The sequence below is a fragment of the Symphalangus syndactylus genome, chromosome 11 (assembly GCF_028878055.3).
Source record: "Symphalangus syndactylus isolate Jambi chromosome 11, NHGRI_mSymSyn1-v2.1_pri, whole genome shotgun sequence".
Classification (NCBI taxonomy): domain Eukaryota; kingdom Metazoa; phylum Chordata; class Mammalia; order Primates; family Hylobatidae; genus Symphalangus; species Symphalangus syndactylus.
In genome coordinates this window covers 36,918,923-36,930,407 of record NC_072433.2, presented here as the reverse complement: position 1 = coordinate 36,930,407, position 11,485 = coordinate 36,918,923, and the positions used below count along the sequence as shown (strand labels likewise).

Here is an 11,485-nt window from a genome sequence, read left to right as displayed (position 1 = left end):
TCCTGTTTTGTTCCGATCTAATTACCAGTGCACGCAGCCCCCAGTCACGTACCCCCTGCTTGCTCAATTAATCACGACCCTCTCACACGCACCCCCTTAGAGTTGTGAGCCCTTAAAAGGGACAGGAATTGCTCACTCGGGGAGCTCGGCTCTTGAGACAGGAGTCTTGCCAATGCCCCCAGGCCGGATAAACCCCTTCCTTCTTTAACTCGGTGTCTGAGGAGTTTTGTCTGCGGCTCGTCCTGCTACAAGGCCACCAGGCTATTTCTAGGATCCCTTATAGGGCCCCTCAGGGTCCTCTCTGACAACTCCTTCTTGGGTCCTGGCTGAAGATCTCTGCTGCCCCCAGACTCAGAAGAGCCACTCCAGGACTCAGGGAGTGGCTGGCTTTGGGCCAGCCCAGCCCTCCAGATCCAAGGCGGGTCCCCTATCTCCACAATCAAATGGTGTTCTGCCTCCCGCCCTGTCCGGGGACCCTGCTCACCAGCCACGGGCGGTTTAGGCCAACTGCCCTGCCTCCTCTCCAGTGCAGACGCAGCCTATAAAACCACCCTGTGTGTCCTTGCCGACCCTGGCCCCTCCCTGGACACCCAGGCGACAATGGCAGAACTGCCCACAACAGAGACACCTGGGGACGCCACTTTGTGCAGTGGGCGCTTCACCATCAGCACACTGCTGAGCAGTGATGAGCCCTCTCCACCAGCTGCCTATGACAGCAGCCACCCCAGCCACCTGACCCACGGCAGCACCTTCTGCATGCGTACCTTTGGCTACAACACGATCGATGTGGTGCCAGCATACGAGCACTATGCCAACAGCACCCAGCCTGGTGAGCCCCGGAAGGTCCGGCCCACACTGGCCGATCTGCACTCTTTCCTCAAGGTAAGTGCTGTTTCAGAAGACTGGCCTCTTCCTTGCTGTGTGACCTCGACCCAGCTACCTAACCTCTCTGAGCCTCAGTTCTATCATCTGTGCCTTGGGGATGGAGGAGCATCTTCTTCCTGGGTTGAGAGGCCCCAGTGAAATAGTGGAGCTGCAGAAATCTGGGCACATGTTGGAATGTATATTAGCCAATCACTAGCAACCCAAAGCTAGAGTGGGAGGCCTAGAGAGGTAATGAGCTTCCAGTCAGTAGAAGCATGCAAGCAGGTGCACACCCCTGAAAGAGACAGGGAAAGAAGGGCCTGGGAAGGTTCACCTCAGAGAGGGGGCTCGCTGGGTTTGCTGCCTGGGAGGCTGGACTGTGAAGAGTGGAGGGCTGGAAGGTGGATTGTCATAACCCCTGCCTGGCCTCACTTTTCTCATATGATAATTGGGCCGAATTGTTCTTTTTTCTTCTCTTTTCTTTTTCTTTTTTCTTTCTTTTTTTTTTTTTTTTTTTTTTTTGAGACGGAGTCTGGCTCTGTCGCCCAGGCTGGAGTGCAGTGGTGTGATCTCCGCTCACTGCAACCTCCGCCTCCTGGGTTCAAGTGATTCTCCTGCCTCAGCCTCCCGAGTAGCTGGGATTACAGGAGTGCACCACCACACCCAGCTAATTTTTGTATTTTTAGTAGAGACAGAGTTTTGCCGTGTTGGCCAGGCTGGTCTTGAACTCCTGACCTCAAAGGATCCACCCACCTTGGCCTCCCAACATGCTGGAATTACAGGCATCAGCCACCACACCCAGCCCAGAATTGTTCTTGATTCTGAGGCTAAGACTTACTAAGTTCGCAGGACTTTTCCCCACCCCAGAGCAAACCAAGACATGGCCCTTGGCTCCATACTGAGATGAAGTGCCAGGAAGAAAGCCCCAGAGGAGGGCATCAGTCACTTGGGGCACAAACCAGGAGACCTCCCAGTGCCCCAGAGGTAGAGGCCTGGTTTCAAGACCCAGCCCTCCAGGGACCAACTATGTGGCCTTGGACAAGCTTTCACCTCTCCAGGGTGATAATAATCCTGTCCCTTGTTACAAGGCTGGGCAACTGCCTAATCACATCTAAGGCCACTGCTCTCCCAGCGGGAGGAGGTGTTATGAGCAGGAGCGCCCAGGACTCCGAGTCTTCTGTGGCATCTGATCTTGGATCACTGCAACCTCCACCTCCTGGCTTCAAGAGATCCTCCTGTGTCAGCCTCTCGAGTAGCTGGGACTACAGGTGCATGCCACCATGCCCAGCTAATTTTTGTATTTCTTAGTAGAGACAGGGTTTTACCTTGTTGCCCAGGCAGGTCTTGAACTCCTGAGCTCAAGCAATCCACCCACCTTGGCCTCCCAAAGTGCTGGGACTACAGGTGTGAGCCACTGCTCCTGGCCTAGGGAGCATTTTAAAAGCCTCTCAAGCAGCTCAACACCCAGTGGGTTGAGGGGTCGGGGGGTGCTCGGTATGGGGCGCAGTGGTGCAGGTCAGTGGGCTGGATGCAGAGACGCTGTCCCTAGCACCCCTACCTGCCTGACTTGTGGTCTCTGGACTGCCAGCAGGAAGGCAGACACCTGCATGCCCTGGCCTTTGACAGCCGGCCCAGCCACGAGATGACTGATGGGCTGGTGGAGGACGAGGCAGGCACCAGCAGCGAGAAGAACCCCGAAGAGCCTGTGCGCTTCGGCTGGGTCAAGGGGGTGATGGTGAGTGGGGTGTGGATGGTGCGTGATGTCCAGAAATGGAGGTGGGGTGGCAGAGCTCCATCCAGGCTCAGCTCTGACTCTCAGGCCCTGGTGGGGCTTCAGTTTCCCATTCTGTGCAATGAATTCAGTGAGTTAATAGATCAATGAACAATAGATCAATGCCTGCCGGGGAGTAATTAGAAGAAACTGTGTTTCCCTAAATAGCCACCAGGGGGCTGCACTAAACACACACATCCGTAAATGTGTTTTTCTCCTCCATGAAGGGAAGGAAAAGGTTTGCTGTAGTGTAGAGCAGGATTAAGTTTCCAGACAGCAGAGAATCAAGTACACATGGTTTTGGAGACATTATGGGACTTTACAGAGGGGATCTTATGGGATGTAGAAGGCTTTAGCCTTGCTCTGGGAGGCAGGAGGCTGGGATTCTGATCTTAACGCTGCCAACTGGCTGTGCCTCCGTTTCTCCATCTGAACCACGAGCCCTCCCCGACCCCCAGATGCTCATATTCAGAGCTGGGATCTCCCTCCCGGGCTGTGTTGCCAGAGCCGGGAAAGGCCCTGCAACTCAGTAGGGACAGCGACCACACCAGCCCCTCCCACCTAGAAGCTTCAGCCTCCATCTTGGCCTCTGGCTTTGCTTTAAATTTGGAAGCTGAAGTCACAGCCACCTGAGCTCTGATATCTGCTTGTACATGGGGCGCTGGCTCACCTGGCATTTGCTGAGCTCCCTGTAAATGCCAGGCTCTGGATCAACTGCTGACCACTGGGGCCATGGTCGGGGCTGGCAGACACAGGATCCTGGGCTTGGGATGGATACAGTGAGGGGGAACAGTGCTCGTAGCCCAGCATCAGGCCTCAACAGGAGGGAGGGAAAATAGGTGGGAGGGATAGGTGGGTCTCTGGGTGACTCTCACCCTCTTGCCCCATAGAACCAGACTCGGAACCTACTGAAGTGGGTGAAGAAGGGACCCAGGTGTCCCCAGGGCCTAGGTGCTCGATACCCTGCCATAGTAAGGGACAGAGACTTGTCATTTGGCCTTTGGGTGTCCACCCAGGTGGCCTCTGACCCCCCTGTCCTCCCAGATTCGTTGCATGCTCAACATTTGGGGCGTGATCCTCTACCTGCGGCTGCCCTGGATTACGGCCCAGGCAGGCATCGGTGAGTGTCCCTCTGGGGAAGAGGAGGGAGGGCCTGCCTAAATCCTGTTCTTCCCAAGCCCCAAGGTTGCAGGATTAAACTTAAGCTGCAGAGACCAAAGGGCCAGGCCTTCTCCTCCCTGGTTCAGTCTCGGGCCCCTGCAGTGACAGGGGTCGGGGTGGTGTGGCAGAGGCACGCTGGACATGGGGTCAGAAGGCCTAAGGGCTGTTTGCCCTCAGTAAGCCAGTTAACCTCTCAGAGCCCATTTCTACCTCAACGCTTGCAGGTTAGAAAGCTGCACTCTGGCCGGGCATGGTGGCTCACGCTTTGGGAGGCTGTAATCCCAGCACTTTGGGAGGCCGAGGGGGGTGGATCACGAGGTCAGGAGTTCAAGACCAGCCTGGCCAACATGGTGAAACCCTGTCTCTACTAAAAATATAAAAAAATTAGCCAGGCATGGTTGGCAGTTGCCTGTAATCCTAGCTACTCAGGAGGCTGAGTCAGAGAATTGCTTGAACCTGGGAGACAGAGGTTGCAGTGAGCCAAGATCATGCCACTGCATTCCAGCCTGGGTGACAGAGTGTGAAACTCCATCTCAAAAAAAAAAAAGAAAAAAGAAAGCTGCACTCTGGACAGAACAGGACTCAGATGCTAGCTCTGTAGCCTGCTATGTGACTTTGGGCGAGTTTCTTAACCTCTCTGAGCCTTGGATTCCTCCTCATTAGGAAAATGAGGGTGATAACAGAACCTACCTCATGGAGCCGTTGTGGGGTTTACAGGATGCAAGTAAAAACACAGCACAGATCTGGCTCCCAGAGGTGATCACGGAGTGGTAACTGCTACTTTATTTTTTATTATTAAACGAGGGTAGCTTCCCCTCCATACCTAACAATCCAATAAATGCTGGCTCAAAGGCTCCCTGGCTATTCAGAGTATGGCAGGAGGTAGACAGAGACCCTTTTTTTTTTTTTTTTGAGACAAAGTCTCACTCTGTCACCCAGGATGGAGTGCAGTGGCGTGGTCTCGACTCACTGCAACCTCCGCCTCCTGGGTTCAAGCTATTCTCCTGCCTCCGCCTCCCAAGTAGCTGGGATTACAGGCACGTGCCAGTATGCCCGGCTAATTTTTGTATTTTTAGTAGAGACGGGGTTTCACCATGTTGGCCAGGCTGGTCTTGAACTCCTGACCTTGTGATCCGCCCTCCTCGGCCTCCCAAAGTGACAGAGACCCATTTTTCAGATGAGAAAACTGAAGCTCAGAGAAGGGAGATGAACGTAGGTCGCATGGTGAATGAGTAGGCAAACTGGGGCTCCTCCCCCGGGAAATGCCCTGCCTAAGCTTTGGGTGCCCCCTGCAGTCCTGACCTGGATCATCATCCTGCTGTCGGTCACGGTGACCTCCATCACAGGCCTCTCCATCTCGGCCATCTCCACCAATGGCAAGGTCAAGTCAGGTGGGCCATCCCCCTTCCCACCAAGGCCCTCCTCTCGTGGGCTCCTAATCCTGGGAACAGAACTCCCAACTTCCCCAACCCAATGGGACACCCAGCCACTCCTGTGGTTCCAGGAGAGGGCTCTAGGCAGGCTGTCTACACCATGAGATGGCCTCAGCTATCTCCTGCCCCGTGGGTCCTGTGGCCTCTGCTTGCTCTGAGTCCACCCCAGCCAACCGACTCATCTGGTTTCATGGTTCCCGACTCTGCCCTGATAGGTGGCACCTACTTCCTCATCTCCCGGAGTCTGGGCCCAGAGCTTGGGGGCTCCATCGGCCTCATTTTCGCTTTCGCCAATGCCGTGGGTGTGGCCATGCACACTGTGGGCTTTGCAGAGACTGTGCGGGACCTGCTCCAGGTGAGGCTGGGGGCTGGACCCTGGGTAGAGGGATCTGGGCAGCCCACTGCACTCTCCTCCGCCCCATCTGGGCTGGGCCCTCCTGCTGCTCTGCCTGACTTCACCCATCAGGAATCACAGCCTGATCACTGTGGGTGAGAGTGCCAATCTCATCAAATAAAGGCCATTCCTTTCCCACAAGTCCCCTTTGGGGGTGTGTGTGGCCTTTAGGGCCACACTGTCCAGGCCCATGCAGCAGCTGCTTTGGGGACTCGATGGCAGCGGTGGTGCTTGAGTTAACATCGTCCTAGCGGAGTGCACCCCACAGGAGGTGCCTCCTAGGTGGGCAGAGTCTGGGGGATGGGGAGTTCAGAGGGTGGCTTGCAGCCTGACCCATTTTCCCTCCCCAGGAGTATGGGGCACCCATTGTGGACCCCATTAACGACATCCGCATCATCGGCGTGGTCTCGGTCACTGTGCTGCTGGCCATCTCCCTGGCCGGCATGGAGTGGGAGTCCAAGGTGAGGAGGCCATGGAGGAGGGGGACGTGGAGGTGGTCACGTGGAGAAGCAAGGGTCGCCAGGCCTGGGCCCTCCCTGGTCCTCTGCCTTTTCTTTTTCTTTTCTTTTCTCTCTTTTTTTTTTTTTGAGACAGAATCTTGCTCGATGTCCATGCTGGAGTGCAATGGTACCAGCTCGGCTCACTGCAACCTCCGCCTCCTGGGTTCAAGTGATTCTCCTGCCTCAGCCTCCTGAGTAGCTGGGATTACAGTCACCTACCACCACACCTGGCTAATTTTTTTATTGTTTGTAGAGACGGGTTTTCATCATGTTGGTCAGGCTGGTCTCAAACTCCTGACCTCAAGTGATCTGCCTGCCTTGGCCTCCCAAAGTGTTGGGATTACAGGTGTGAGCCACCGTGCCCTGCTGCTTTGTATCTCTTTTGTGTGACAACCTAGGTCCACATGGCCCAGGGTAGGCATGGTGGCTCCAGGGGGTCGGGCACCCAGACCCCTTCCGTCTTGTGCCCCCTCCATCCCTGCGCCATGGCCTTTGTCCACCTGGTCCACTGTGCCCCCATCCCCTCCAGTCAGAGGGAAAGCAAAGAAGGGGGAAATGAAAGGGAGGGAATTCCCTTTTCTCTTTCTCTTTATGGCACTATCCGGAAGTTGCACTATGGCTGTCACGCACGGCTGCAAGGGAGCCTGGGGAGGTGTGGCCTTCAACTGAATCATGGATCCTGCTGGCAGACTCAGCCGGACAGGCCCTACAGGCAGGGAAGGACCTGGCCCCTGCAGCCTGTCCTCTCCCCGCATTCTCTGACCTGCAGCTGTCAGAGGGTGGCCTCCTCACTCTTCCTCGGATGCCCTGAGCTGAATTCCCTGGACAGTTCTCTGGCTTGTTCGTTCTCCCACTTAAGGTGTCTGCTAAACACCTTCTCTCTGATGACACCTTCCAAGGTCATCCTGCTAAATGAGCTCCACCCAGTCCCCATCACACTCCCTGTTCTTTCTTTCTTTCTTTATTTGTTTGTTTATTTATTTATTTTTGAGATGGAGTCTCGTTCTGTCACCTAGGCTGGGGTGCAGAGGCGTGATCTCGGCTCACTGCAACCTCTGCCTCCTGGTCTCAAGCGATTCTCCTGCTTCAGCCTCCCAAGTAGCTGGGATTACAGACACCCACCACCATGCCTGGCTAATTTTTGTATTTTTAGTATAGATGGGGTTTCACCGTGTTGGCCAGGCTGATCTCGAACTCCTGACCTCAGGTGATCCTCCCGCCTCGGTCTCCCAAAGTGCTGAGATTACAGGCTTGAGCCACTGTTTCCGGCCTGTATTTTTAGTAGAGACAGGGTTTCCCCATGTTGGCCAGGCTGGTCTCAAACTCCTGACCTCAGGTGATCTGCCCACCTCGGCCTCCCAAACCTCTTCTTACTTTAAATTCATCCTCCTTATTTATCAGCCAAGACAAGAGGCTTTGGCAGTCTTGTTCACTGCTGTATTCCCAACTCCTCGAACAGATCCTGCTGTATAATGGGTGTTGAATGAATGAGTGAGTGAATAATGGAGAAACGGGCCCTGGGCAAATCATTTCTGGTGGGGCTACCCAGAGAGGTAGAACCAGATTATCTGACCTCTAGGGTCCTTCACCCCCCGACAGGCCCAGGTGCTGTTCTTCCTTGTCATCATGGTCTCCTTTGCCAACTATTTAGTGGGGACGCTGATCCCCCCATCTGAGGACAAGGCCTCCAAAGGCTTCTTCAGCTACCGGGGTATGTGCTGATCGAGGCCCTGACCATGGCTCTGGGGACAGGGACTCTCTACTCAGGAATCTGGCCCATTCTGTGGACACTGGGAGGATGAGATTACCCAATCCCATGGTCAGGGGCTGCCTGCCCAGTGGGTCCCAGAGAGGGGGGTCAAGCCCTCCAGGTGAGCCTTACTCATCAGGCCTTGCTTTTCCAGCGGACATTTTTGTCCAGAACTTGGTGCCTGACTGGCGGGGTCCAGATGGCACCTTCTTCGGAATGTTCTCCATCTTCTTCCCCTCGGCCACAGGCATCCTGGCAGGGGCCAACATATCCGGTGACCTCAAGGTGAGCAGAATACTTGTCTCTCCTCTGTCCTGGCACCACACAGGGGCTGTGAGCAGAATCCTGCTCCCTGCTCTACTGGCATCTGCTGCTGGGCACTGAGGCCTGGGAGGCAGGGCTTCTAAAGTCCAGTCCAGTCCAACTCAGCTCAGTTCAACCCAATCCAACTGATTCCATTCCATTCTGAGGTTGTTTATGAAGACCAGCTGCATTCTAGGCTTGAGGGATACCACAGAATGGCTAGGTTCCTCCCTAGTTCCCAGAACTCTCAGCCTTAGGGGAAGACTGGCCCAGCTGTGACCTTAAGAGCTCAGCCTTGATCATGCACATCTTTGCTGGGCTGACATCCTCCCAGGTCTCCCCACTGCCTTGCTGCAGGCAGGCTTCTTGGCTTGGCATTCAAGGCTCCCTCCTGCCTGTCTAGCCTCATCCCTGACCAGTGCCACCCTTTCCATGAGCCTGCTCCAGCCCCGAGGCTCTACTGCTTTGCCCATGTTACCTTGTCCCTCCTCCATGCCTTTGCCTGTGCTGCGCTCTCTACCTGCAACTCCATACGCTTGCTTTTTTACCCTGAAAGTCTGTTCTGTTTCTCTTTCTTTCTTTCTTTTTTTTTTTGAGATGGAGTTTTGCTCTTGTTGCCCAGGCTGGAGTGCAATGGCACTATCTTGGCTCACTGCAACCTCCGCCTCTCCTGCCTCAGCCTCCTGAGTAGCTGGGATTACAGGTGCTTGCCACCACGCCCAGTTAATATTTGTATTTTTTAGTAGAGACGGGGTTTTGCTATGTTGGCCAGGCTGGTCTCAAACTCCTGACCTCAGGTGATCCACTTGCCTGGGCCTCCCAAAGTGCTGGGATTATAGGGGTGAGACACCATGCCTAGCCTCTTTTTTTTTTTTTTTTATTTTTTATTTTTTCTTTTGAGATGAAGTCTCGCTCTGTCACCCAGGCTGGAAGGCTGGAGTGCAGTGGCACGATCTCAGCTCACTGCAACCTCCACCTCCCAGGTTCAAGTGATTCTCATGCTTCAACCTCCAGAGTAGTTGAGACTATAGGCACCTGCCACCACACCTGACTAATTTTTGTATTTTTAGTAGAGGCAGGGTTTTGCTATGTTGGCCAGGCTGGTCTCGATCTCCTGACCTCAAGTGATCCACCTGATTTGTCTTCCCAAAGTGCTGGGATTACAGGAGTGAGCCCCTGCTCCTGGCCTGTTTCTCTTTCAAATACCTCCTTCAACTATCATCTCTCCAGCCCTTCCATCGGAGTCATGGTTCCCCAGCATAATGATGTTGGGCCAAATGCATATCTGTTACCCCGGCATCTGGAGAACGGAGACTTGCCTCTATCTCCCTATTCCCTCCCAGCTCAGAGCCTGGCACATACTAAGTGCTCTGTACATGTTTGTTGACTGAATCATGGTGAAATGCAGTGTTTGAGCAGTAGCACAAGTGTTGTACCATCAGGGAGGAGGAGAGACTAATGTTGGCAGGGGTTCCAGCAGAATTTCTGGGTGCAAGAGGTGCCAGAGCTGGGCTTTGAAAGGTGAGAAGCTGGTGAAGCGTTTGGTCAAAGGAGGTGGCAGGCAAGGGGGGGTGATGAATGGGGAGCTACCCCCTGCTGGAAATCACAGCTAACCCCTACCCCAAACCTCCAGTCTTATTTGGAAGGCGCTCCTTGACACATTTTCTTAAGCAAATTAAGAGCTGTGCATTGAGCCAGGCACAGTGGCTCATGCCTGTAATCCCAGCACTTTGGGAGGCCAGAGCAGGTGGATCACTTGAGGTCAGGAGTTCGAGACCAGCCTGGCCAACATGATGAAACTATGTTTCAGTCTCCACTAAAAACATAAAAATTAGCCGGGTGTGGTGGTGGGCTCCTGTAATTCCAGCTACTCGGGAGGCTGAGGCAGGAGAATTGCTAGAACCTGGGAGGCAGAGGTTGCAGTGAGCCAAGATCGCACCACTACACTCCAGCCTGGGTGACAGAGCGGAACTCTGTCTCAAACCACCACCCCCCAAAAAAAAGGACTGCACATGGAGTCGACTATGAAGCCAGCCTGGCTTTAACCAGCTGTGCACCAGGCAGTGTTGGGCAGGGCCTGGAAATTGGAGAACAGCCGTTGGTTTGGCTCCTCTCCTTTGTCTGGGGAATGGCCAGCAGAGGCCTGGTCTGCCTGCCCTGAGGTCCTGCAGAGGTTGGGCCTGTGCTCAGACAGCCTGGATTCCATGAAGCCTCATTAGATCGTTGCCTGGGAATTTATCTCGATGCCCCATCAAGCTTTTTAGGTTACAAACCAGCAGGCGTCAGCTGTCTCGAAGCTGGGTGAGGCCCGCGCGCCTGCACTGTGTCCTAAATGCCCTCAAGCTTTAAGGGGCTCTTGGATGGCCTGCACCCATCCTGTGGGACAGCATCCTCAGCAGCAGAGCCACTGTTTGTGGAGCCCTCATTGCGACATTTTGGGCAAGTCCCTTTACAACTCTCTGGGCCTCAGCTTCCCCAATTCTAAAATGGGACGAGTACAGCCCCTGCCTTCCAGGGTGGTGGGGAGGATTCCATGTGCTAATTCATGTAAAGTGCTTAGAATAGTGCCTGGGTCAGAGCAGGAGCTAAGAGCTTCTTGTCATCATTGTCATTTTTACCATGATATAGACAAGCAAGGCAAGGTCAGAGAGGTTCAGGGGCCTGCCCAGGACTACACAGGTGGCAGAGGAGCCGGAATGCCAATTTCTAAAACAGAGAGGCCTCAACTACATCACAATTTCATCATCTAACAAATACGTTTTGTGCTGCCTCAGGGCATGCCCCTGTGCAGAATCCTGCCCCCACCCCAATAGCTCACATTTATGGGCACTTGTCACCTGCCAAGTTATTTTCTGATTCCACAGATGGGGAAACTGAGGCTCAGGGATGTTAAGGGGCTTCTCCCAGTGCACAGAGCAGGGAAGAGGTGGGCTGAGATGTGGACCTGGATGTGCCTAACTTTGTTAAATCCCCAGGCAACATTCTCAGAGTTAGGCACATCCAGCTCCACATCTCAGCCCACCTCTACCCAGCTCACCTCTTCTCTGCCTGCCTCTTCCCAGCACGTCCAGGGGCTGAGATCTCAGATCTAGATGCAGGAGGCAGGATGGGGGTTGATGGGTGGCATATTTGTGTTTTCACCACAAATTGGGTGGCTTAAACACAGACCTATATTCCCTCCCAGTTCAGGAGGCTAAAATTCCGGGATCCAGGTGTCAGCAGGACCAAGCTCCCCCTGAAAACCCAGGGGAGAATCTTGCCTTGCCTCTTCCTAATTTCTGGTGGCTGCTGACAGTGGCTTTCCTTGGC

General features: G+C 54.3%; 1 protein-coding gene across 4 annotated transcripts in view; it reads left to right on the top strand.

Moving 5' to 3' along the window:
• The first annotated feature begins 251 nt into the window (after nt 1–251).
• Nucleotides 252–11,485, top strand: part of SLC12A3 (solute carrier family 12 member 3) — a 48,212-nt gene continuing 36,978 nt past the window's right edge. For 2 of the 4 annotated variants that reach the window (XM_055233131.2, XM_055233129.2), the window contains exons 1-8: nt 252–882; nt 2,456–2,599; nt 3,680–3,755; nt 5,092–5,187; nt 5,445–5,584; nt 5,974–6,084; nt 7,723–7,834; nt 8,028–8,158. In XM_055233131.2, the coding sequence (XP_055089106.1) occupies nt 601–882; nt 2,456–2,599; nt 3,680–3,755; nt 5,092–5,187; nt 5,445–5,584; nt 5,974–6,084; nt 7,723–7,834; nt 8,028–8,158 (1,092 nt within the window). In that variant the 5' untranslated portion in view covers nt 252–600. Of the gene's footprint in view, nt 883–2,452; nt 2,600–3,679; nt 3,756–5,091; nt 5,188–5,444; nt 5,585–5,973; nt 6,085–7,722; nt 7,835–8,027; nt 8,159–11,485 lie in introns of all 4 variants that reach the window. The other 2 variants (XM_055233130.2, XM_055233128.2) reach the window with 1 other exon arrangement.